This window comes from Saccopteryx bilineata, chromosome 5, assembly GCF_036850765.1.
Source record: "Saccopteryx bilineata isolate mSacBil1 chromosome 5, mSacBil1_pri_phased_curated, whole genome shotgun sequence".
Classification (NCBI taxonomy): domain Eukaryota; kingdom Metazoa; phylum Chordata; class Mammalia; order Chiroptera; family Emballonuridae; genus Saccopteryx; species Saccopteryx bilineata.
Window position 1 is genome coordinate 10383010 of NC_089494.1, and position 27812 is coordinate 10410821.

At 45.6% G+C, this 27812-nt stretch overlaps 1 protein-coding gene across 1 annotated transcript; it reads left to right on the forward strand.

Moving 5' to 3' along the window:
- Positions 1–1795: 1795 nt before the first annotated feature.
- SLC19A3 (solute carrier family 19 member 3) lies at positions 1796–27219 on the forward strand. The gene is made up of 6 exons (XM_066280976.1): positions 1796–2017; positions 16179–16330; positions 19828–20653; positions 22770–22962; positions 25452–25593; positions 26390–27219. Exons 1-6 carry the CDS (start codon positions 1831–1833, stop codon positions 26555–26557), a joined length of 1668 nt encoding a protein of 555 aa, XP_066137073.1. The 5' UTR covers positions 1796–1830; the 3' UTR covers positions 26558–27219.
- The last annotated feature ends 593 nt before the right edge of the window (positions 27220–27812 follow it).

Consider the following 27812-nt stretch of genomic DNA (forward strand, 5'->3'; position numbering starts at 1 on the left):
AGAGGGTAGAGGGTAACAGAGAGAGTCGATGGCAATACAGCATCCCATGTCAGATTGTTTTTCCCTGGTCAACCTTTCTCCATTCCTACATCAATGATTTTAATAAACTTTTGTGTCCATTGATGCAATCAGATCATTGAGTATCAACATAAGAAACTCTCAATTCATTTTCTGGGTAAGCTGACCAAGTGAAGGGTGTATACTTTCTACAGGGCTTTTCGTTGGATATTCCAGCAGCATTTGATGAAGCTGACCATTCCCTTCTCCCTAATACGCCCACCCGGCCCATTTCTTTCCTCCTTCTTCACAACTCCTTCCCCCCACTTCTCTCACTGCTGCTGCCCTCCAGCCTGGGCTGTAGGCTCTTTCCCAATATGGACGCCCCCAAGGCTCAGACCCTAGCCTTCTCCTCCATTATTCTGCATCTTCATCTGATCTCTGTCATTTTTTCTTTCCCATAGCACTTACCTCTTTCAAACATACCATAAAATCCATGAATTTATTACGTTTAGTCTAGGCATTCCCTCCGCCTCACCCCGTGTCCAAACTGGAACACCCACTCTACAAAGCCAAGAGTTCTCACTCTCTTGTTCATTGATGTTATCTCGAGCACCTCGAACAGCAGCTGGCACACGGTACCATACTCAACAAATAGCTAATTAGTGAGTAGGTTATTTTTATACTCTCTTAATTATGGGAAGTGCCAAACACACACAAAAGTGTAAAATAGTGCAATAAATCCCCAAGAACCATCACCCAAGTCAACAGTGATCAACACATGCCCCATCTCCGGCCATCTATGACATCACCCACACCCTTCCTACCACTGGATCATATGGACCCAAAATGAGACCTCATAGCAATTCATCGGCGAATATGTTTACTTTTCTATGCCTGAATGAATTCCTCATCACCTCCTTCTGGTGTCGACTATGCCTATGAGATATCAAAGACACACAGAAGTAAACTTCTCAAGGTCCAAACTGAGGGTGTCTCTTGATGAGAGATGTGAAGGAAATCATGACATCCTCAACCTTTAAGAAAATGTCCCAATGATCTCTGGGAAGGCCCCCAAATTTACAAGGGCACCTGTCCCACTATGAACTGGGCATTCTCGCTCCCAAGGTGCATCCTAGTAACTTATAGGCAGATTTTTGCAAATCACAGGAGAGTGAGAATATAAAACCCAAACCAGTAAGACACCTGGGGGAGTTAATCAACCTCGTTTCCATCAGTAGCACTCAGAAACCAAACGGTGTTTATCTTGGGGGAGGGTTTTGCATTTTTACCAACAGCTAAACAATGATTTTTTTGTTTGTTTGTTTGTTTTATGAGAAAACTATATATATGAGAACTATATAATGCTTTTTTTTAAAAAAAACTTCTGCTTAATAGAAAGTATATATTTAACGTGTGAACTATTTCTATTAGAAAATTCTCAAAGTTCCAGACAATGACCCCACCCCACCATCTTTGAAAAAATACGTAGTGATTGTAAACATTGGCACTGGAGCCTGGATCCCCCAGTTAAAAACAAAACAAAACAAAAAAAACCCCCGCAGGCTTCTATATTTATTAGTCTTCCTCTTTCTGTCTCAACTTCTTCATATGAAGAATGGGGGTCAGAGCTCTATCTCTCTTGTAAATTTTTGGAAGACATAAATGGATTTGTAAGGAAGGACAGATTTATAAATAAGTCGGCATTGCATTTGGTGCCCTCTGCTTTACTGCGACGAGACTGGGTCTCAGTCGAGTACTTTAAGTAGTTACCTTCTTTAAGGTGTGCAGTTAGTGTCGCTCGTTGACTGCGGTTTCCCGCCTCCGGTTTAAATGCTCGGGACGTCTGTAACCGGCGGACAGCAGGACGCTGGGCGCGGCCTCGGGACGCGGTCCTGCCCCCTGCATACACACCTCCAGCGCCGGGCTGCGCGGCATGGGACGGCTGAAGGTCGTGGTCCCCCAGGCCTGGTTATGCAGGGATGTGAGCGCTCTGGCGAGCAGAAACCGCCTTCCACGGGTAAGAGTGGCTCCCGGGGTTGAATTAATTGAAGACATGCATCACCGCTGGGCCGCAGCACTCCCGCGTGCCCAGTTTCGGGAGCGCAGGTGAGGCGGTCCCTGCGCTGCGGAGGGCGGGCTGGGACCGGGACCGGCCTGGGGACGTTCGGGAGCCTCCTCCCGCCGCCGCCCTGGGGCGCTCCGGCCGGCCCGGCGCGCAGACTCGCCCGGGGAGCCGCGCGCGGACTTCTCGCTTTCGGCCTAATGGAAAAGCAGGTTAATTACAGCCAGGACTCTGGCGGAGGGCCGGCACCCCCCTTTCCCGCGGAGAAGCCTCAGCGCAGATTTCCAAATTCCTCCCCAGAACTCGAGAAAAGGTGTAAGTGCGGGAAGAAAGGGCACTTGGGAGATTGGAGACGTGGGGCTCCATTGAGAACTCCTTTAAATGAAACTAAAAGAAAGCACAGCTGGACGGGGAAGGACACCTGATTCATCAAGTATCACGTAGAACAGTGATTGGTCAGGTCAGCGTTGCGGCAGGTTTGAGTTTGCACAAGTGCTTACAGTAGGAAAAGGGCGACAGAAACAATGTTTGTAAAAATACTCCTATCGGTACCTGAGCACATCAGCGTCTCCTCAGGCAAAAGGTGCGTTCTCCTGAAGGCACACATTTTAAATAGAGCAAAACACTATCAAACCCCAATATGTTTTTCTTCAAACTGCCTTGAGAGTACCTGAAGTGGACAAAGAACACTAATTTAATTCAGTCATTATTGGTTAGAGACCAGCAAAAGTAACTCAAGGTTGGAGCGTGGCAAAATGCAAATCAAGTGTAAATATTCAAAAATAAATTTATTGGGCCTGTTGTGCCTTAGCAGGCTAGGGGAAATGAGGTACCATGACTCATTTACCTTTCCAAAATTACTGTCTCTGAACCACCAGTGCCCCAGCTGTGGTCATTCCGGTTGAGTCTGCCATGTGTGCCTACTGAAGGGAGACAGGAAGAAGCTGTATGAGCACGTAGTTTGTGCCAAGAACCAGATGGTGCAGTCCCTGAGACAACCTTGTGAGGCAGGTGGGATTCTCCACATCTAAAGAGAAGGCTTGGGTAGGTTAAGTACCTGCCACAGTCAGGGTTAGGGCTAGGGCAGGAGCTTCAAACTCCAAAGCCATGCTCTTCCCACTGGGCCGCACTGTGCACGGAAAACCCAAGCTGGAGAGAACGGAAACCAGCAAGCTTAAATCTGGGAAAGTCTGCAGTGAGATGTCAAACTATTAAAGCTGATTTTGTAATTTAGCACCCATTAGCAAATCACCTAAATGCAGAGGAGTAAATTGGAGGTTATTTGGATAGGTTGGAGGCACAATGGATGATAAGAAGCATTGAAAGATCATTTCTAGACAAGACGAAGTCTTGACCGTCATATAGATATAAAAATGTACACGTACTAAAGGTTTCATTAACTCATTAATGAGAAAACTGGTAAGGACGTTCCAGCCAGATCAAAGGAGAATCCAAAGCAGGGGTACATTTATAGATCAGGACTATTGAAAAGCAGGCAGAACTGGTTTTCCATGTGGGAGGGGGAAGAGGTGGTTGTGCTTTGGGTAGAATTCGTTGGCATGGCTATAGAAAAGAATGAGGTTGCATTGTTATCAGTTCCTGCTATGTATAAAGTTGTGAAATAGCTCACACAACAGCATAGTTTTTCCCTGAAGGACAACTTTTTTCCTTACCTCCCACCCCATCACATGCATTTGACCAGTTGCCCACACCACGGTTGGTTAGATGTGGTGGGTGACTTTCTAACCAGGTTTATGGTTCTGCTGGGCATATTCCTCCTGGCACACTTAAGACTTAATTGATGTAGCCTAGACATACAGAGAATAAAGAGTCTGGGAGGGAACAATTACTTCACCAGCAAATGTTTCATACATGTAAAAGAAAATGATGGCACTTTTGATAAAATAATACCTGAAGCACATACATATTTTGAAGATCACTGTACCTCTTCTTCCAGTGTTTTTGGCCATTGATTTTAAACCTTTTTCATCTCAGAGCACATATAAATGAATTACTAAAATTCTTCAGCACACCAAAAAGTATAATTTTTTTTGCCCATCTGACCAAAAATAAAAAAGTATATGTAAGGCCAGGGGCCACCGCTGTCGTGACCATTCACACACCATTAGATTCAGACAGACGGTAAAGAAACAGCAGAGCCAAAAACTGGTGGGCCATTCCTTTATTCTAGCCTCACACCGGCCGGCGAGTGCAAACACACAGCGGGAAAACACTTCCCTTTCACTTAGGGCTCCCAAAGCCACTCACATGTTCTCTGGTTCCACAACCAGGAGAATCTTCTCCGGTTTTTTCTAGAATCAAAGGTCCCCCACCAGTCTCAGTCATCTCTGTTCCCCATCTGCACACCACCTCCCTTCTCTCTGCACAAACTGGCTTTTCCTTCAGCACCCTGCCATTGTTAAGCCTAATTCGGAGGGACCCGAAACATTGAAGACAGGAACAAGGTCCGTCGATTACACAGCAAAGCGTTATTGTCTAGCTTGGCCCAAGCGGCGGCTACTCCGACAGAATTCTGAAGGAAAGCACGCGCCGGCCCTTTGTTCTACTTAGTTTTTATAGTTTTGTAAGTGGGAAGTACAGAAGCAAAAATTGCAATTAGGAGCCCCTTACCACTATTGGTTATAGTCATATGTCCTTTAACATGATAGGACCACGTTCAATTTGCAAGCCATACATCCTTTTGGGGAAAACAAAGTTTACAAGTCAACACAATGGTAGAAAGATGTCTCTTTACATATTAAAAGGCATTCCTATATTATCTAGTGTTCATCTGCCATCTCTCTGTCCAGAGTCACACGTGTTAACCACACACATTTACATAGGAGAGGTAGTTTCGGTGGGGACAAATGCCTGCAAATGGCTCATTGCTATGAGAAAAGGTTTATTTTGGCTTTTCTCTCCCTGTACCTGGCTAGCCATTCACCTTTTTTCCCACAGACGCGGTGGAATGTCTGGGGATCCATGTTTTCCTCCTTTTTGCATTTACAATACAAATCCAAGGGCCATCCTGACTATGCCAATCACACAGTACAGAGACTATTCTCACAATTTCTCTGCACATCTTAACCCAAATCAACAAAATGTTTCTCAAGCCTCCCAAAATATTAATATTAATTCTGTAGCTTTCGGTACTTTACAACACCTGCGGGTGAAGTGGCTCAGTGGCTCCTCACCATCTTGGCTTCCTTTTTCTTCCCTGCCATCTTGGCTTCTTACTCCGCAAAAAATGCTTCCTTCTTCCTCCTTCTCCTTCTTTGCTCTTTTTTAAACATTTTGGTGCAAAACCGCTCTTCCAGCAACATTAGCGTAACAATGGCCTTTCCCAAGCAGGAAGGAAGGTAATTAGCAATTTCACACACCTGCACCATTTTTAACTATAAAAGTGAGCAAACTCAAAAATCATATTTTACAAACTCATTTGCCCAACAGTATAGTATTGATTCATTCACACCAGATGGCTATTATAGTGTTGGCTGTAGCCTTTTTTTTTTTTTTTGTAATTTGACTATCTAAGGGAAAAGAGGTCAGTGTTCCTGACTAAAGAGCCAGCTATTGTATGTTTTAAAATTCTTGCGGCACACAGGTTGAATATTGACGATTTTGACCAAAAACAATTCTGTCTGGCGTGTTGAATATCTGGACCTAATTCACACTTTCTGAAGTGGTATGGGGTGCTCCATTTCAGTGAAGATTGCAGGGGTCTTGGTCTGGTTTTGTTTGGGCAAGGAATACATAAAGGTTTCTAAGTGGGTGACAGGGCTGTTTTGTGGGTTTCCTGAGATTCTAAGTCACTTAATACAAAATTCTAGAGAAATAAAATTAGATTATTTTAGTAAGAACACTCAAGGGAAAGTGTTTGTGATATGTTTACCTTCTTAATTGTGTCTGTTTCAGATAGATCCGAATCTGGTTGTCTGTTTTGTTTAATGAAGTGCCAAAGAGGGTAACTGCGGAAGAAGGGTGTTTCCGGTGAATGAAGCCATCAGTAGGGTGGACCTTGGGTGTAGGAAGCCATTCTCTTGACAGCTTCAATTCTAAGGAGGAGGATTTGAAACTCCAGGGAGTGGCAGGCAACAGGATGGGGCAGAAGTTGGGTCTGAAGGCCGGAAACTGGACAGGTTCTTCAAAGAAATAAACAGGGCAGGGAAGAAACAGGTAACTGATTCCATCGCTATTGTTTTGAAGAATGTTGCATGTATCCGGACCTGCAAAGTGTTTTGACCTTCCCTAGCTTTGATTTATGATTCCACTCTCAATTTTCTCAGACAGACACAATTTCAAAGCTGCTCATCTGTTTTCAGATTGAATAGAAACCTTGTCGCAATGTGGAGTTTGGAAAAACTCTAATCATTGCAGCAATAGAAAAAGTCCAGGACTGTGGGGAGTCCTACAGAGTAAAATGTTTTGAAGGGGAAGGGAGGGAGGAGGATGTATTTTTCTTTAATTGAGGTATAATTTAAGTACAATATAAACTGTAGATTTTGTTTGAGTGTTTATAATTATATGCACCTATGTAATTATATCTCATCAGATCATAGGATAATGTCATCACCCCAGAAATTTCCTTGTGGCCCTTTCCAGTGAGTTCCCGCCCAGCCCCTCCTCAGAGGTGCCTGTTCTGATTTCTGTCAACAGTGGATTCATACAAGATGCCTTTTTGTGTGTCTGGATTCTTTTTAGGCAGTATATGTTTGAGACCTATTTGTTTTGTTTTGTGTACCAGTGATTCCTTCCTTATTTCAAATCATCTCTCTGGAGCTGTCGTTCACCTGTAATACAATGTGTATTATAAGTGGACAGTAAATAAGTTTTGATTAAAGTATATCAGTGTCTAATCACGGCCACAGTCGCGATTATAGAACATTTTCATCACCCCAGAAAGTTCCCTTATGCTTTATTGCCAGCACCCTCTCCCCTCTCTCCCACCCAGGCAACCCCTGACCCAGTTTCTGTCAGTGTGGGTTACTTCTGCTTGTTTAAGATTTCAGTTTGTGTCTGGATTCTTTGTCACACACAGTGTAATGTTTTTGATATTCACCAAAGGTTTTGGTAAGATTTTATTCCTTTTTTGTTGTTGTTGTTGTTATTTTTCTGAAGTTGGAAACAGGGAGGCATCAGACAGACTCCTGCATGCGCCCGACCGAGATCCACCCGGCATGCCCACCAGGAGGCGATGCTCTGCCCATCTGGGGTGTTGCTTGTTGCGACCAGAGCCATTCTAGCACCTGAGGCAGAGGCCACAGAGCCATCCTCAGCACCCGGGCCAACATTGCTCCAATGGAGCCTTGGCTGCGGGAGGGGAAGAGAGAGACAGAGAGGAAGGAGAGAGGGAGGGGTGGAGAAGCAGATGGGTGCTTCTCCTGTGTGCCCTGGCGGGGAATCGAACCCAGGACTCCTGCATGCCAGGCCGATGCTCTACCACTGAGAAAACCGGCCAGGGCCTGATTTCATTCCTTTTTATTGCTTATTAAATCAGCGTTTGCTGCTTAAATAGGTAGTGCTATTTATTCATTCACGATTTAACGGGCATTTCAGGGATTTCTCTTTTTCTCACTATTATGAATACATGAACTTACTTAGATGGAATGTTTTCCAAAGAGTTGGCACCTGTTGGTCAAGTAAGTTTGTAAAATGTGATTTTTATGTTTGCTTGCTTACAGTTTGCATTGAGGCTGGGCAGTGCCAGGTGTATGTCTGCACATTACCTTCCTGCTTGGGAAGGCCCATTGTCTTGCTAGTGTTTACTGAAGGAGAGGTTTTCTCTCCAAAAAGTTTTCAAAGGCAAGAGCAGCAGAAGTGAGATTCTGCCCCCACCACTGAGAGGTGCGGTAGGGTTTCTTTTTCCTCCCCGATCCCTTGCCCTCCAGGGGAAAAGCCGGTTTCTGCTTTTCCCTTGGCTCTCTTGTGGCTTGCCTGTCTTGGTGAGACACCAATAGACAGAATGGCCCACCATCCCCCGTCTCCGCTGTTTTCTTTACCGTCTGCCCGAATTCAGTGAGAACCTGCATGCTCATGCCCTTGGCCTCACAGTACCCTTTTACATCCTCACAAGCAGTGTGTACGAGAGCGCGGTCGCTCTGGTTCTTTGCCAATACTTCGTATGCTAGTCTTTTTGTATTTAGGAAGTCTAGAGATTGGGAAGTGTTGTTTTCTATGGCTTTCCTTTCCAGTTTCTTAATGGTATCTCTTGGTGAGCAGGTATGTTTTTTTGATGAAACTCAGTTTATCATTTTTTTTAAGTGTAGTCTTTTGGGGCACTTCAGTAAAACATTTGCTAGTGTCTAGGTCACAAAGCTCTGTGTCCTTCTAGGTGGTAGCCTATGGTACTAGAGTTGGTTTCATCAAATTAGGTCTGCTTATGGAGTAAGGTGGAAATCAGCAGAATGAATTTTACACACGATAAAGTCACAGCTAAAATGCGGCGAGTCACTAGAAATTGGTGAACTCCCCTCCAACCCTGATTCTGCAGTGGGGGACTGGTAATGAAGCGATTCCCTGCGCACCTTCTCCCAGCACCTGATGCCTTGATGTCGGCAGCCTGCGTGCGGCTTTTTGCTTTATTTGGATGTTGTACTCAAACTTACATTGTCTTCTAGTGATAAGTAGGTTAAAAGGCATAATTAGTTGTTATACTCTGAAATGAACAAAAAACAAATATTTCAACTTTCAGTAATGGAATTTAAGTTTGCTTCTATCCAGTAAGGGGTTGGTTCTGGCAGTGCAGAAAATCTGAAAAGTGAGGGTTTTTTTTTTTGGGGGGGGGGGAGTAGGAATGTAACAAATACTGACTTTAACTCTATTTTTAGGAAGATATTGGGCCCTGGGGGGAAAATATATTTGCAAGTGTCATCTCTCTTGCCCAGCTGCCCAAGTCCTTTGGAATTTGGAGGCTATGAGATTCATGATTATTTTTAAATTACCAATCTATTTTTCTGCTACTTGAGATAGCTGTTTTGAGTGCAGTAAAGGTTCTGGGAGGAAATGTGACAATGAGGACAGTCCACTTCTCAGACACCGGTCACCTTGTCAGGGACCCTCTCGGATATGACTGGATTGGTAAGGAGGGGTGCACAGGGACTGGGTGGAGGCTGGGGCTTCCAGGTAGTTTTCTTCTAAGTATTGTTGTCACTGTTAGTTCTGGTAGTGTTTGCTACACAAGCATGGAAGAGGCTTTAATACGATTTCTCTCCGCTGACCCAGTCCCTTAAAATCCAGGTTCTCTGAGGTGGGTAATGTTTGCAAAACCATGACTGGGAAAGGTCTTTGCTTTGACCAGGTGGTTAGTTCTAATGTAAAGGTGTTGGTGGTCTTTGGGGCTCATTCAAGGTCACACGGGTTGGCTGGTGACCATTTACCCCAGGGCTCACATGGTACACTGCACCTGTGCCCGGGTGGTGCACCTGAGTCAGAGGCCGTGCTCTCTGGCTGTCAGCCAGGTGCAGCCGGCAGGCAGCCACCTGCCGGGGCCCGCCTGACCCAGGAGTGAACTAGGGGCTGATTCTAGTGCTGGCTTACTCCCATCTGCTCTTGCTAGCTAGAGCTCTCCTCCACGGCCCGTCCCAGCAAGGTGAGTTCTGCAGTAGATGCAGCTGCTCTAAATCTCTGCTAGGAAAATCAGCTGAGTCATTCAGCCTCTCTTGTGACTCCTGGCATCTTCCTTATAGATTCCAAATCATGACAGCCATTTAGAGAACAGCTATCTTTTTTTTCCTTTTAAATTACTGTACAATGTCCTTGTACTTTTTTTAAATTTTTTTAAAGATTTTATTTATTCATTTTAGAGAGGAGAAAGGGGGGAAGGAGCAGGAAGCATCAACTCCCATAGGCACCTTGACCAGGCAAGGCCAGGGTTTTGAACAGGCGACCTCAGCATCCCAGGTTGAGGCTTTATCCAGTGTGCCACCACAGGTCAGGCTCCTTGTATCTTTTTTTTTGTTAAATAGTGATGGAGTACATGAGTAATTTGGAAGAATTACAGCCGTGGGAGCAACTGTTAAAAGGACCATTTGGAAAGCAAGAAAGGGGAAAGATAAACATCTTGTTTTAAGAAAGTCAATTCAATCCATGGCCTCCAGCTCAATTCAATGGAGTGAAGGCAAATTTCGAGCTTTCTTTAGGAGGTGAAAGCGGGATGACAGATGGACAAGTAGCAAAAGTCAGTGTCGGCATGGTGCTTTGCTGTGAGGGCTGTGCTCTGACCAGACAGGACGGGCGTTCGCTGATGATGCTAACAGATGTGCAGGTGAGGGTCGCCGGTTAATAGTGGAGCGGCAGCTTTCAGCTCAGTGGCCATGTCCCACAGTGAGACAGAACGTCCGGTGTGATCATCAGCGGATACTGATACATTGATGATCCACACAGAAGTTTTAGGAAAAAATAACAGCTAAACTCTGCAGTGCCCTCCGATATTGCATCATTTTTTCTGTAACATTGTTTTAGAAATCCTGTTTGCAGCCCACTACATTTTTTTCGGTACCCGTCATCTAAAAAGCAGTACAAATCCTCTAAAATAAAGTGGGATTAGAACTGAGGATGTAGCTGGGCAGTCTCAACCTGGTATAAGAGGGAAAAAACCCCACTAAACTTGGAATTAGAAAAAAGGAGTCCATGTTCAAGCTCTGGCATTGGTGAAGTGTGACAAGTGGCACAAACGTCACCGCCTCGGATACCGCACAAAATTCTGAAAGAAAAAACAATGTTCCGAACGTAAAAATTACGGAAAGAGATGATATAAAGAATTTGATTAGCACAGTCCGAGTCGCGATGACAGGCGAGTGTAAGGACCAAGAGAGGATCAGAAAATAAGCAGGGCACTAATGGAACAGGGAACTTAAGGGTTACAGGCAGGTCCTGCTCCTGTTCTGTTAGGAATAACATGCCCAAGGTCGTTCAAGAAGCAGAGACAGATAGGGACTCTGGGAAGCTGAGAGAGAAGAAAAAAAAAAAAAAAAGAGAAAAAGAGACAAACGTTTGCATTCTATTGGTTAAAAGACCCTTATCAGAAGTTTAGGTTTGGAATTCGCCACTTAGCTAGACCCCAGCCCCTGTTGCTATGCTATGTGCAGCCCCCTTAGCAAATAGGTTACCGCCACATCTTCTGTTTTAGACTTGCTTGCTTAGCTTATAAAAAGATTTAGCTGTGAGTGCTAGGTGCCATTCCCATCTGCAGCTCCTTGTGGGCACAGTGTCTCTGGACACCTCGGGAATTTGCCCCTGCACAGGTAAAACTGGCCAATAAAGTTACTTCTATACTCCTGAAAGTCTCTGACGTTTGTTCTTGTACCCGGTGGATGTTACAGCGAGAGCAGCACCTCCTCCGCGACCCAGTGGAGATGGAAGGCCGTGGCGAATACTCCCCAGTTGTGAGGCCTCCGCCCCCGGCTTCTCCAGCAGGAGAGGTGACCACGTGGGCGGCGCCCGGCCTGCGCCCTGGGAATCCTGGTGCCCACAAGGACAGGCCCTCGGGGCTAGATGGCAAAGAAACGAAGCGAGGAAAATGTCCTAGTGGTGGGGATGCCGTGCCATAGAGGTAGGAAACATCTACCCGTCAGAGGAGGGGGAAGACGAACTTGACCTTGAAGTCAGCTTCCACCTTTCTTAACTGAGTGGCCATGAGCTTTGAGGAGATTCAGTTCCCGGGCCTGAAAACTCGGAACCATTTTACATAGAAATGTAATTATGTGTACATATATTTATATATAATATATACGTCTATATAATTAGGGTTGCCTTCAGGATTAGAGACAATTATATGCAGCAACGAGCACAGTACCTGGTGTGGAGCAGGAGACAAGGAGGTAGTGGCTGGCAGGCTGTCTGTCGTTCTGCCTGTGTGAGTTGCTGCTCTGCCCAGAACTAGCGTTGGAGCGTGGGAAGTGCTGGGAAACAGGCCGGGGGAAAGGAAGCCCAGCATCCTGGGGTCCAGGGATGGGCCCCCGAGAAGTTTCTCAGGTGTTTGCAGCCAAAGTCAGACACCTGCCTCATTTTCTGCTCATTAGGTAAGAATCGCTGTTGAGTCCGCCCACATGGTGGGAGCCCAGGGAAGAGAAGTGACCTGGGTTTGAGCCGTGAATCCAGGCCCACCATGGCACCACCTCCGTTCCAGGGGACTGAGCGCTCTGTGCTGTCACAAGCCCACACAGGCAGTTAGCACTGCTACCCCATTTCCCAGATGAGCCCCGGACTGCAAGGCCCTTGCACAGCTGAGGACCTCCCTGGCCTTTGCCTGATGCAGTCAGGAAGTGCACTTAAAACCCGCAGGCGGAGCCTGACCGCTTCTCAGTGGTGAGCTTTAACTTGCATCCCCTTCCTTTCACCAGATCTGCTGTGGCAGGTACTCTGTGGGCACGAGGGACAGAGCCGTGACTCTAGCAGTCATAAAGACCTCCCCGCCTGCTTACACTCAGTGAGGCGTCTACTCTTTTTCTACTTGACCTTCCCAACTAAATCCAGTTGGACAACAGGACAAGAACAGTCAAGAGATGAAGAAACTGATAACTCAGGGGACTCGTAGCAGCCCAGGGGATAGTCCTAGGTCTCCCAGATGCATGGAAAAGAGGAAGACTTGGGGTCAGTAAACAATCTAATGTCAACATAGGTGGAGAGAACTTTCTAGATGTGGAGTCTCAGATGCCACCCCTTTAAAACCACCCCGTGAAAGATGGCAGAGACTCAGAGCACCTACCCAGGACCGCCTCTGCTACCCGGCTATCACCCACAGCTGAAGGAGGCCTCAGCAAAGCCCAGCAGCAGTTCCGGGAGAAGACAGATCCCGGGCGTTCTTGTCACATTTGTCAGAATTGCTCTCAGTTGCTGTCATTTCATTCCAAATTCTAATATCCATTGTCTGCACTGTTTCATCAAGGGTTCTGTTGACATAAAGGGAAGCAGCGGAGTCTACCTTATTTACCTGACCAGAGGAGGTATGCAGCTCCCTGGGGCCACCTCCTGGAAGAGGAGAGTGGGTGGCAGCTGCGGTGTGTGGGACCCAGGAGGCCCTCCCCACCTCCCTAGCCCCTAGCAGAGTTCCTCCCTCTGGATACCTGGAATTCCTGCCAGGTGACATGCTCTTCTGGGATGAGCACCACCTTCCTTCTCTCCGGCCCACCTCCCAACTGTGATTGCCCTGGAAGCCCTGTGTAGTAAGCCCTAGTCTTTAGTGTGAATGTGTTCACAAAAAAACAGTATCTTCGTAAGAGGCTGCCATCAGCAGGAAAGGCCACCAGCATGAGGCAAAGGAGAGTAGTTGAAAGGACTCCACGGAGAGCCAGGGAGACCTGAATTCAAATTCTGACCACATGGTTTGAAACCATTTGTTGGACATCTTGGATCTCCCATATTCCCACCCGGGAATTTGGGGAAATAACATATCTATGTTTCACGGGTATTAGGAGGATTTAATGAAGTAATATGCAGAAAAGCATCATACTCCTAGCAGGTTAGTTTCCTACAAATGATCTCAGAAAACTTAACTACATTCAAGAGCACCAAAAATAGGGAAGTGTCGCAAAGTAAAACTTGATCTAAAATGTTGTAAAGCCAGTAGTCACGGCCAGGGCCACCATCACAGCCACCTGGCCCATGCAGGTTTGCATTGGATTCAGACAGTCGGTAAAGAAACAACAGAGCCAAAAACTGATGGGCCATCATCTTTAATCCTAGCTTGCACCCGGCAGGCAAGTAAATACACACACTGGGCTCCAAAACCCACTCACATTCAGTGCTCACAAAGCTACCGACTTAAGCGAGTTTCCTAGAATCAAAGGTTTCTAGCTCACCAGACTTATTCACCTCTGTTCCCCATCTCCTTCCTGCTCCCTGCACAAACACTGCACAAACTGGCTTCTCACTCAACACTCCGCCATCTTGGCTGCTTCTCCTGGCCTCTTCCACGTGGCCTTTCTCTGCTCTCTGCTCTCTGCTCTCGGCTGTCTCCTCTAATGCTAATTTCAGGAACCAAGAGAGCAAGCTCTCATTCTGCCCCCATTTTATAGTGTAGAAATCAAAACCTTTAACCAATATACAAAATAGGGAAGTCTCTAATACAGCCACTTCTCTGAGGCATGATTGGATTGTACTACCCTACATCAAAAAGGGTAGGAAAGGCTTAATCCCAAAACCAAGCCCCGGGCTACAACGATCCTGCCTGCCCACAGCCCACAGAGACGCATATTAATATCACCTGGGCAACGGCCTCCACGTGGGCAGCGCCATCTTTAACAAAGTGAGCATAATACATTTTATCCACCCAACAAATGTGAAAGAATGAAAGTGAATGTTCCTGTACACGTTGTCCACGTGAAAAAGCAAGATGTTTGCAAATAGAAGCACCGTAAAATCAGGGGTTTTGTTTTGTTTTTCTGTGCAGTGACAAGTGAGGTCTTCCATTGGGTTTTTTGACTGGTTTGAATTTTAAGCAGTTTTATTTCTGGGTTAGTAAACAAGTATGAACTATTAATTAGCGACTTGCATCATTGAGTGTGAAGCTGTAGGCTAACAGAAGAAATGGGCCCAGGTGTAAAGAAAAATGGAGTAACAGCCTCAGCAATGGTGCCTTCTGTTGGCAGCTGTGAGTGAGCCCCAGGATGGAAAAGGCGGGGATACGGGAAAGATGGCAAGTCTGGCCTTTATTCAGCTGAATTTTTTTTTAACTAAAGAATGATAAATTTTCAAAAGATTGAAGACAGCATTAACGTAAGAAACTTCCAAACCTGTCAGAATTTTTTATAAGTTTATTTGAGCCAAACTGCCTGCTGACAATTGCCAGGAAGCAAAGTCTCAAGGAATTGAGAAAACGCTCTGGGGAAGTGGCGGTTTCACCGTTTATTTTATATACATACATCAGAATCCAAGGGGAAGGCGCGAGGGGCCATGTGAAATGGATTGGTGATAGATTAGGGGGGCAGGAGAAAGCAAAGCGGGAGATCTCTGGGATTGGATTAAAAAGTAAAAATGCGTACTGTAGACTGAAACTTCTTTTACATAGGCAGGGATAAGGTAGTTAACAGTTAACAACTAACATGGTAGCAATAACAATGAGAGGGTTTATTGGTTCCTGCTCTGGTGGGGTGGCTGAGCCCTGAGAGGGCAGGAACAGATGACCCGAACATTTCAAAGGTTTGATATCAGGTTATTGTAGATGCAAAAGACAACAGATTCGGTTAAGGTAAGCACTGACCTTTGTTAGAGAAAACTACCCCCCAGGACATGAGCACCCACCATGAACTGCCTTTAGTTAAGAAATTTTCATTTCTGACCGTCCTGTGTGGTCACTTTAGGTCTCTGAGTTTGTAAGTCCACCCTGAGGTCTTCCCCTGAGCTTGCCAGGTTCTTCATGCGGCCCCTTTTTTGTCTACAACACCTAAAAAAATTATCTTAAATGTCTGTTATGTGCCAAGCATAGTGTTAGGCAAGAGAGCATCTAAAAGAAAGATAAATATAAATACATGCCATTCAATATGTTAAAGATTTCAGAGTCACAGTGCAAAACAACAGAAGGATTATTCAGCTCAATCTATGTTCTCCTTGGTTTGACCTCCGAGAAGTTCCTCGCCTATCACATGTACTGTGTCCATCAGTAACTCTCAGCCAAAGGTCTGCTCACTTTCACACACTTGTCGACCCATGGTCTACTGTTTGTTACAGTAGCTGCTCAGTACCAGGCTTTGATGGAGGACACTGCCCCAGCACTAATGACTAAGAAGTCATTGACAGCGCCGGTGTGACTGGCTCACCCACGGAATATTTGAGAGCAGTTCTTCTTCACGCCCTCCTAGTTCGGCAGCAGATGGATGAAACTTCCATGAAACATGCAGAAATGGCACAGTTTTCTCTCCATAAGACGCACCAGACCATAAGACACACCTAGGGTTTTAAGGAGGAAAAAAAAAAAATTCTGAACCAAATGGTGCGTTGAAATATTTAATAAGACACCGAATTTTTCACTCCATAAAATGCACGGGCATTTTCCCTTCCACTTTTGGGGGGGAAAAAGTGCGTCTTGTGGAGCAAAAATTATGGTAATCAATTTTTCATTACTTCCGAAAGGCCCAAAAGAGTCAGCGTCAGTTAATCCTGTCTGTTTCTGTCTCGTCAGCCATGGGTTGCTTGCCGACCTCGCCGAGCCGTTCCTGGATTTACCCCACTGTCATCCTCTGCTTGTTCGGGTTTTTCTCCATGATGAGACCCTCAGAACCATTCCTTATCCCGTATTTATCTGGGCCAGATAAAAACCTGACCAGCGCAGAGGTAAGTTAATACCCAGGTGTGTCTGAATGTGGTTTGATATTACTGGACTTGAACAAAGATGTCTTCACTCAACTTGAGATAAGATTAACACACTGACTTCAATGGATCTCATTTTCACAGTATCGGCTCTTTAGTAGAACTGTTCAAACTACTCTTTCATCTGCACACTTGCAACAATGGGAAACCAAAACACATGATAGGTGTAGTAACTATGTTAACTGTTTTAGAGTTCTAACATTGGTCTTACTGCATGGGAACCGTTCTGGTCTCCATTGATTCTGTGATACTAATCCTAAAATCAAATCGCCGCTAGGCTCTAGATGTAGTCCTAGTAAACTTCTGGGCTGATGACGTAGAAGGAGGCTCTGATAAAGAATTGTTGCGTGTCTTTCCTTTTTTCTTTTTAATTGAATTGATTGGGATGACATTGGTTAACATAATATACAGGTTTCAGGGCCTCAATTCTACAGCACATCTCTGTGCACCGCACTGTGTGGTCACAGGGGCTCAATTCTACAGCACATCTCTGTGCACTGCACTGTGTGCTCACCACCCCCCACAGGGGCTCAATTCTACAGCACATCTCTGTGCACTGCACTGTGTGCTCACCACCCCCCAGAGGGACTCAATTCTACAGCACATCTCTGTACACTGCACTGTGTGGTCACCGCCCCCCACAGGGGCTCAATTCTACAGCACATCTCTGTGCACTGCACTGTGTGCTCACCGCCCCCCACAGGGGCTCAATTCTACAGCACATCTCTGTACACTGCACTGTGTGCTCACCACCCCCCACAGGGGCTCAATTCTACAGCACATCTCTGTACACTGCACTGTGTGCTCACCGCCCCCCACAGGGGCTCAATTCTACAGCACATCTCTGTACACTGCACTGTGTGGTCACCACCCCCCACAGGGGCTCAATTCTACAGCACATCTCTGTACACTGCCCTGTGTGCTCACCACCCCCCAGAGGGACTCAATTCTACAGCACATCTCTGTACACTGCACTGTGTGGTCACCGCCCCCCACAGGGGCTCAATTCTACAGCACATCTCTGTGCACTGCACTGTGTGCTCACCGCCCCCCACAGGGGCTCAATTCTACAGCACATCTCTGTACACTGCACTGTGTGCTCACCACCCCCCACAGGGGCTCAATTCTACAGCACATCTCTGTACACTGCACTGTGTGCTCACCGCCCCCCACAGGGGCTCAATTCTACAGCACATCTCTGTACACTGCACTGTGTGGTCACCGCCCCCCACAGGGGCTCAATTCTACAGCACATCTCTGTACACTGCACTGTGTGGTCACCGCCCCCCACAGGGGCTCAATTCTACAGCACATCTCTGTACACTGCACTGTGTGGTCACCGCCCCCCACAGGGGCTCAATTCTACAGCACATCTCTGTACACTGCACTGTGTGGTCACCGCCCCCCACAGGGGCTCAATTCTACAGCACATCTCTGTGCACTGCACTGTGTGGTCACCGCCCCCCACAGGGGCTCAATTCTACAGCACATCTCTGTGCACTGCACTGTGTGGTCACCACCCCCCACAGGGGCTCAATTCTACAGCACATCTCTGTGCACTGCACTATGTGCTCACCACCCCCCACAGGGGCTCAATTCTACAGCACATCTCTGTACACGGCACTGTGTGGTCACCGCCCCCCACAGGGGCTCAATTCTACAGCACATCTCTGTACACTGCCCTGTGTGGTCACCACACCCCAAGTCAGGTCTCCATCCATCACCGTTTACCCCCCTGAACCCTCCTCCACTTCCTCTTTAAGAATTCTTGCATTTCTTCTGCAGTTTTGAAAAACTATCTACCAGCACTGTCTTCCCCGGAAGTCCAAATTCTCTTACTTAAAAGATCCACCTTGGCTCAGTGGTAGAGCATCGGCCTGGCGTGCAGAAGTCCCGGGTTTGATTCCCGGCCAGGGCACACAGGAGAAGCGCCCATTTGCTTCTCCACCCCTCCCCCTCTCCTTCCTCTCTGTCTCTCTCTTCCCCTCCCGCAACGAGGCTCCATTGGAGCAAAAATGGCCCGGGCGCTGGGGATGGCTCTTTGGCCTCTGCCCCAGGCACTAGAGTGACTCTGGTTGCAACAGAGCGATGCCCCAGATGAGCAGAGCATCACCCTCTGGTGGGCGTGCCGGGTGGATCCCGGTCGGGTGCATGCGGGAGTCTGTCTGACTGTCTCTCCCCGTTTCCAGCTTCAGAAAAAGAAGGAAAGAAAAAAAAGATCCACCTTTCTCTTTTTTGAATAACAAGTATAACAAGAAAATGCCACGACCCAGCTGGAGAATTACCCTGGGCTAGTTTTACCATCTCCAGCCGAAGCAATGGAAACACTGCAGAGGGTGTGGCTGTACTGGGAAGACTGGTTGATGAGGTTGCAAGGACAGAGGTGACCTTGTGCTGCGGTGTAAAATCACTTAGAGACAACTCTGTTTCAAACATTCCCAGATGGAAGCGTGTCACGATTAAGGCAACACAAATGACAGATGCAGGTTCAGAATCAGCTAGTGACCCCCCCGGGGTCAGTTACACGACCAGGATGAACCAGGCCATGCCTCCATCCTCCAAAGTGCAGTTCGGGAGCGCTAGCTTTTCCCTCATCACCAACATTTCTACAGGTCGCTGCAGAAAGCAGAAGGGGTGGAGCAAAGGCTGGTACGACGGAGCCACACCTGCACCCAGCGTGACCCAAAAGTCAACAGCTTCTTCCGTCCTTTCTCTCTATCAGTGAACCTTGAGGTCCATGCATTTCTGACTAAATCCATGATATAACACACATAACGGGGTGGGGGGCAGAACTGAGAGAAATCAGTTCTGGGAAGAAAGGCAGTTTGGCAACCGAGCAGATTTGACCGGGAAGGATATTAAGTCCATTACTCCTTCCCGTTCCATAATGCTGCAGGTCATTCGCTCTGATCCTTGTGTGTAGCTTTATCCAGACCTCAAAAGGACTGACGTTTCTGACCTAGCGATGGATCAAATAGCGACAAAGGTTGTCGGATTCTTTTAGCATTGTAGCCTCTTTATCTAATGTTAATCTTTGAACAGGAAGGGAATGAGATTTTTATTGAATTTACTGGGGTGACCTTGCTTAATAACATTATATGGGTTTCATGGATACCAATCTATGGGAATGGTATATTTTTAAGAGCCTGAAAAAGCCAGAAATATATCTGTTGAGCAATTTTTAACTGATTTACTCGAATGCACATACTATCTAAACATAATATAGTTCAGATTGTACATATATCACCTACTGGGATACATATAAGTATATAATTTTTTTTTTTTGCAGGATAGCTCTGTTTTCCTAGTGACTCTCTTAAAAATTCACTTTCTATTGTCCAATTGGATACAAATTGGATATTACACAAGCGACGCGTCCCTTAGTGTGTACACAGCTGAGAAAGGTGTTCATTCAGGTCCCGGTGCTCCCTGGTCCCACAGTCCGTCTTTCCACTTTGCAGATGACCAACGAGATCTTCCCCGTGTGGACGTACTCGTACCTGCTGCTGCTGCTCCCCGTGTTCGTCCTCACCGATTACGTGCGCTACAAGCCGGTCATCGTCCTCCAAGGGGTCGGCTTCATTGTCACCTGGCTGCTGCTCCTGTTCGGCCGAGGGGTGAGAGCCATGCAGGCCGTGGAGTTCTTCTACGGGATGGTCACCGCCACCGAGGTGGCCTACTACGCCTACATCTACAGCGTGGTCAGCCCGGAGCACTACCAGCAAGTGAGCAGCTACTGCCGGGGCGTCACGCTGGTGGCCTACACGGCGGCCTCGGTGCTGGCCCAGCTCTTGGTGTCCCTGGCCGGAGTCGCGTACTTTTACCTCAACGTCATATCCTTGGCCTCTGTCTCCGTGGCTTTCTTCTTCTCACTCTTCCTACCAATGCCCAAGAAAAGCATGTTTTTTCATGCAAAACCCAGCAAAGACGTAGAGAAGCCATCCAGCGCCGGTGCAGGGTCCGAGGGACCACGTGAGGGCGAAGCCCCCGGCTGTGAGGAGAAAGCCACTTCGGAAATAGCCAGCACTCTGGGCAGCCTGGACAATGGCCGGTGGAGTGGCCGAAAGCCAGAGAATGTCGCTCTGAGGGTTTTTGTGCAGTGGTTCCAAGATTTGAAGGAGTGCTACTCCTCCAAGCGTCTTTTTTACTGGTCCCTGTGGTGGGCTCTTTCCACAGCAGGTTTTAACCAGATTTTGAACTACATTCAAATCCTGTGGGACCACAAGGCACCATCCCAAAACAGTTCTGTCTATAACGGGGCCGTGGAAGCTATCGCAACCTTCGGAGGTAAGAACACATTGTTGGCGTTCCTTTGGTGGGCTACCTCCACTAAGTTCATTTTCCCAGGTGCTAAACCTGTCCATGGTGGTGAATGAGCTCTGTTCAGCGGGCAGGTGAATCTCTTTTAGGACTGGAAGGCCCTGGAAAAAGAAAGAAGGTACGTGACACTTCTGTGTTACAAGCGACAGTCACAAGTAACCAGGTGCTCAGGATTGAGCACCAAACAATTAACAGATAATTCTCTCGTCAAATGTCTAAGACTTAGTGTCATCATCAGGGAGAGGACTGATAACGCCCTGTATTGTTCTACAATTGTTTTTAATGTCCAAAGGCAAATACACATCTTGAATATAAGTGGGAGTTGTTATTATTTTAGAAAAGGAGTCGACCTGTTATGGCTTCTAAATTCTCACCGGGAGGGCTGTGATTAATAAAGAATGTGGTTTAGCTAACGCCCACAATTAGAAATTCTAGGCTATACACCAAAAAAATGCTCAAAAGTCGCTTTCTTCTGAGGTTTTTATGAGGAGTGGAAGATTCATGAGAGCCAGGATTCCACTATCAGAAGAAAATCTGCCCTTGAACTTTGCTCCACAATAAATATGAGTATCCTGGTAAATGGAAACTTAAATGGCAAATAGACTTTGAAGGTATTTTCCAGGAAGTCGGAGATTTCCACACCCTCCTTTACAAAATGTTTCAGAAAAGCCCTGTGGTGTCTGTTTGTTATTGTCTCCCTTAGGGAGACTTCCATGTAACCCCCCGGCAACCAGCGTGGTGCTGGAATGCTTCACTGAAATCATTGTTCCTATATCCAGATTCTAGGTGGAAAAACAAGGTCCCCCCCCCCCTTTGCAACTGTAGTTCTTTCCTGTGAAAAAGTTAATTAATCAAATGTCAGTAACTTAAAACATAAAATACCTTTCATTTGTTAAAGAAAACCATAATTTCGCCCTGGCCGGTTGGCTCAGTGGTAGAGAGTTGGCCTGGCATGCAGGAGTCCCGGGTTTGATTCCTGGCCAGGGCACACAGGAGAAGTGTCCATCTGCTTCTCCACCCCTCCCCCTCTCCTTCCTCTCTGTCTTTCTCCTCCCCTCCCGCAGCCAAGGCTCCACTGGAGCAAAGTTTTCCCGGGCGCTGAGGATGGCTCTGTGCCCTCTGCTTCAGGCGCTAGAATGGCTCTGGTTGCAACAGAGCGATGCCCCAAGATGGGCAGAGCATCGCCCCCTGGTGGGCATGCCGGGTGGATCCCGGTCAAGCACATGCAGAGTCTGTCTGACTGCCTCCCCATTTCCAGCTTTGGAAAAATACAAAAATAAAAATAAAAAAAATAATAAAAATTAAAAAAAAGAAAATCATAATTTCTAATTCTAAGTACAGTTATTCAACCTCTTCAACTCTGTAAATCGGTAGATAGATCTGTTCACCCAAAACCTCAAGTAAATTAAGCCAGATTTGAAGATATGAAGACGGAGACTAGAATTAAGATTAATAAAAATAAATCTTCCTAGTTATAATTAATAACATTGATAACATACAATCATTATATAAATAATATGTAATATAAATATATATCAAGAAGATGTCCATATCAAGAATATAAATATATCCACTTTAATAGTAAAGACTAACACTCACCACCCAATGCAAACACACTTGTTAGCCATCATTGAAAAAGACTTACTGTAAGAAAATGATAGAGAAAGGCAGATATGGAGGGGCCGGGTGAGCCCCAGAGCAGCCGTTTCATCCTCCTCTGTCCCTGCCCTCTGTGTGTCGTATGGAATGATGGGTTTGTGCCTCATTCCTCCCCCTCTCTGCCGTGGGCAGGAACTGCTTCAGCCCTGCTGCCTAGGAGAGTGGGTGCATGCAGATGCTAATTCAAAGGGTGACAACTAGATGATGCAGAGACTACTAGTAAGAAAGAAGCCGAAGGAGAACACGGTTGAGAAAAGGATGAGTCCACATTTCGGTGGATCAGACGATGTTCGCAAACTGTGAAAGCAATCAATATACTGTGTCCTCTTTTAGAATCGCCTGAGACCTGAGTTGGTAAGAGGGCACGCTGGCTATTTCCCACGCTCAGCGTCAACATGTTTGATCCTCCCTGTTTCTCCGTCAGGGGCTCTCGCGGCCTTTGCAGTGGGTTACGTGAAAGTCAACTGGGACCTTCTGGGCGAGCTGGCCCTGGCGGTCTTCTCCGTGGTCAACGCCGGCTCCCTGTTCCTCATGCACTACACGACCGACATCTGGGCGTGCTACGCTGGCTATCTGATATTCAAGTCCAGCTATATGCTTCTTATCACCATTGCAGTGTAAGTATTACCAGCCATTTCTGTCCTCGCCTAAAACTAAACCCCATTCTTTCCTGTAGTCTTATACAAGTACCTTTGAGAACTACGGAAGGATTTTTCTCAACTGTAATAGTAAATGTTGACTACTTCAAATTAAATTAGTCACAATTAATCCATCTTTTTATTTAACTGTGTTTGCCATTTGAATATTACTAAGAGTAGTCATCAAGGAAAGAAATTCCTAGCTGGGCAGGTCCTGGTGGGTAGACACACCCAAGCATATAACTTTTTAGTGAAAGTTTTCTCTTGGTCTTAAGCAGGCCTTGTCCTTTGTGTCTGCGAGTCTAGGTTAACATACCTTTGAAATAAGCCGCAACTACCCTCAAGAAAGCATATAATCGCATTGCTTGCCTCACCTTGCTTTCTCCCCTGTCCAGGTAATCTTCCTTAATTTCCTCCTTAATTTTCAAATGCATGAAAAAAGCTGCAGAAAACTGTTACTCTGTAGAGAATTTGAGATTTGGCTCCCAGGCATATGTCATCAGTTTGGCTCAAGTAAACACATAAAAGTTCCCAAAAAAGAAAAAGAAATGTCTATAGATTCACAAATCAGGAGCAAGGATACATTGTCAGGTTGTGACTTTTACTTCAAGCCATTTGTCATAACAAGGTGTGACTCAGTCTAACTTTGAATGACGTGTTTTTGGCTCCAGCCCTGACTTCACTTGGTTACAGGAGGAATTTCAAGCATGTCCTTGAAACAAAATATTCTCAGCAAGCTATAAAAAGTTGGATACTGAAAAATGTAGATGCAAAGATGATAAGACACTAAAGTTCAGACATGATTAAAAAAAAAAACAAAAAACCACCAAACATTTGTTTTGCATCTAAGTTACAAAAAAAGCTGACTCTATAAAAAATGTGTTTTCATAGTAACCAAAAAAAGATAAGAAACATTCGAATTTAAAATCACATGAAAAGGGTAGACAGAAAAGCTTTATCAAGTTTTGTTTTTAATTAATGAAAATGTTTGATAAGCAATTGACAAGACACAGAAATATGAGCACCATGGGTCAAGGTCAGGAAAGAAAAGAAAAAGATGAAACATGTTAGCAAGTTTTTTTCACTGATCTATGTCAGTTGAATAAATCAAACTCATGCGTATGGAATTGTGTTTTTTTTTAATGTGAGCATTTTGTTAAGGTAGGGTTATGGTATTTCTTTTCATTGTAAGAATATTCAAAACACAAAGTCTTTACCTGCATTCCAAGGGTGAATTGTAAATAACATACATTTGTCAGTCTTTTGCAAGCTTTTTATTATAAGATTTTAAAATCAATACACTTACTAAAAATCAATTACAGACTAAATTGTACAACCAGTCATGGTCCGGATTTTCCAAAGAATAATTCACATCAAACTTTGAAACTTATCAATGAGGACAATTGACAATAACATGAGTAAATCTCCAAATAATTTCTCAGATTGGGGGTAGCTTGCATTTTTATAACAATTCACTGTAAAACAGCATCTAAAAGCATGTTACATCCAATATTCTCAAGCTATGAGAACTTAAAACATGTAGGTTTCATTTCTAGAAGTATTCAATTGAATAGGACTTTTGCCATATCTCCTTTAACTATTTCAGTTAAGCGTTTAATGATCTTTTCAAACCCCCCCCTCGTTTTTTTTTTCTTCTCTGTTTGCTTATAGGAAGGAGATTTAGGTAAGAATTGCTGTTAATAAGAAATAATTCAGAGAAAGACAAATAGCATATGATTTCAGTTATATGTGGAATGTAATGAACAAAATAAACAATATAAACAGACTCAGATACTGGGAATAGACTGACAGCTGTCAGAGCTGTCGGAGGGGTGGGGGCCTGAGGGACTGGAAAAGGCGGAGGGGTTGAGCGGAACAGCCACAGAGATGCAGACTGCAGCGTGGGGAGTAGAGACAGCAATGTTGAGAGCGCTGGGTGTGGGGCCAGGTGGGTACTTGGGCAGGGCGGGACCACTCTGGAGAGAGCATGGTTTTCTGACCACATTGCTGAACATCTGAAACAGATGTGGGATGCTATTGACGGTATACTGTGATTGAAAAATAAAATGAAAAATAAATAAATACCTAAATGTTTTAAATCTGAAAAAAAAAGATGCTTCCTTTTTAAAAAGTTTTTCATTTACAGTTGACATACATTAGTTGCAGGTGTACAACATAGTGGTTAGACATTCGTATAACTTAACAAAGTGATCAGCTGGCAAGTCTAGGACCCCTCCGACACCATATAGTTATTACATTAGTATTGGCTACATGCCCGATGCTGTACTCTACATTCCTGTGACTGCTTTTATAACTGACAGTTTGTACAGTTTAATAAGCCCTTCCATCTTTACCCCATCCCTTCAGCCCCCCTCCCATCTGGCAGACTGCTTTCTCTTGTTTTTGCCTCTTAAAGATAAGAATCCCAGGTCTGTTCTTGTTGAAATGTATCCAGTGTTTACTGATAGATTTCAGATTGCGGTCAATCTGAGCATGGAACGATACGCCCTGGTGTTTGGAATCAACACCTTCCTTGCCCTGGTGATTCAGACCATTGTAACCGTGATTGTAGTAGATCCGAGAGGGCTTAACCTGCCAATCAGCATCCAGGTAAGCTGCAATACTTCCGTTTAAAGTTGGTGAGTTTCTATAGAACGACTCGGTAATCTCAAAGGACTTTGCCACCTCGCCACTGCCGATATTTAAATTTCTCAAATTCCTTGGCTAGGCATATTTTAAGATGAGAAATGCCTTAATAATCAGTATAGCACACCACATACTATCTAGCAATAATCACAATAGCTCTCATTTACCTTAGGCTCCTGAAACATCACCAGCCAACACATCATTGTGTCGCTATATGTCCCCTCTTCCTCCCACCTAGTTCCAAGGTTGACTGAAATTCTAGGAGGGCTGCCTAGCTGCAGACCTCTCTTCCCTTTTCCCTGCTCCACTGAGGGGCTGAAAATGATGAGCCCAATCTCACATTTTACATATGGATGTGAAAAGGCGAGGGGGGGATATTAGGTAGATAAGAGGTAACCTCAATGTGTAAAATTCATTCTTAGAGACATTATATACAGCATTGCACCATTCACCAAACATAGACACATAGTCAGTGGGATTTCGTGTTTTCCACTGTTGGCGATGTTAGCTAGTCTCTGAACCAAGCCACCCTGGCTCCAGAGCCCACACTCACATGCTTAGTCATGGTATCGCTTACACTTTCACACTTGGTTCTTCTAAGATGGGAGGAGAACGTACTGTGCAAATCTAAATATCCCATATTCGGTTCCTGGGTCTCAGTTACTCCATCATCTAAGCAGATCAACAGCATCACTGTGGTTAATCAATGGCAAAGATGGTCAGGTTTTATAGGTATCTAATGCTGTTGGTTTTTCTACAGTTTTTAGTTTACGGGAGTTATTTTGCTGTCATCGCTGGCATTTTCCTGATCAGAAGCATATACATCATGTGCTCAGCCCGATGCCAAAGGGAAGCACAGAGCTCCGCTCTAAGTCGGAATTCCTATGAGCCACACCCAGAGGGACCGAGGACGTCATCAGGAGAATGAAGCTCTAATCTTATGTCAAGCACAACAGCGTCTTAGTGAGGACTGCGCTGGTCACAAAGTCACGGACTGTAATAAGTTGACACTCGGTACAAGTCTGGATTCCGATGAAACTTTTCAGAACCACAACAAACACCTGAACTTTAGACCGGATCTCTGTATCCCCAGCGGAACTGGGTGCACTTGACAGGGCCCATTAATCTCAATTAAACAGCCCAGGTTGGAAGCCCAGTGAGTAGCAGTGACTGAAAACCTCTGGTTTTGATCATTTGTAAGGACACACCAATGGCGGGGAGACAAAACTGGCCACCCCAGAGTTGATGCTCCCCATTTGTAAGTCGAGGTGCTAACGGGACTGACCCTGTTTCTGGGCTTAGATATTTGTTTGATCTTACCAGAGCAGGTCACGCGTGGAATATTTTTTTGTCGCATGAGCCGTCTTCCTTCCTCTTCCGTTAGGTGTACTTCTATATAACATACTTCTCTGAGAGAAGGACAAGGTTTAGTCCCATTTCTAAGGACTCCTCTTCAATCCTGATAACATAGCGTTATGAATAAGCTTTCATTTGCTAATATCAGCATTTGATTTCTTTCATGATAATTTTTCACTTTGTGCTCTGCTGAGCTTTGTTATTAAAACTCTACCTCAAGAACAGCTCCAGACATGCCTGTGTGTCCACAGAATGGCATTCGTGTCCGTTTCTAGGGGCCCAGGGAGAGCAACGAGCTTTCTTTCTACCAGGACCCCAGATGGTTTAATGCTGTGTCAGTGTAATGTCTGTCTAAAACAGAGAACTTATGTGGAAATTTCCAGGGGTTTCTACAAGTATTCATACATTAGAATACACTGATGGGGGTGGGGGGATGCCTAATGTTTAAATGGCAGAAATTGTGCTAAACAAAATTATGTGCACAGAAATATTAAAGAGTCCTTCTAATTTTCTGATGAATTGTGCTGAAAATTGTCTGAGTTTGTCTGAAACGTCATTAGAGGACGCATTGAGTAGTGTGCCACTGGGAATAAAGAATGCTGATTCAAGGCCCTGGCCAGTTGACTCAACAGTAGAGCACTGGCCTGGCATGTGGAAGTCCCGGGTTCAATTCCCGGCCAGGGCACACAGGAGAAACAACCATCTACTTCTCCACTCCTCCCCCTCCAATCTCTGTCTCTCTTTCTCTTCCCTTCCAGCAGCCATGGCTCATATGGTTTGAGCAAAGTTGGCCCTGGGTGCTGTGGATGGCTCCATGGCCTCACCTC

Coding starts and splice junctions, on each gene's coding strand:
- SLC19A3 (XM_066280976.1), top strand. CDS start 1,831: ATGCTCGGGACGTCTGTAACCGGCGGACAGCAGGACGCTGGGCGCGGC. Junction 16,331..19,827: donor AAAACCTGACCAGCGCAGAG/GTAAGTTAATAC, acceptor TCCACTTTGCAG/ATGACCAACGAGATCTTCCC. Junction 20,654..22,769: donor AGCTATCGCAACCTTCGGAG/GTAAGAACACAT, acceptor TTTCTCCGTCAG/GGGCTCTCGCGGCCTTTGCA.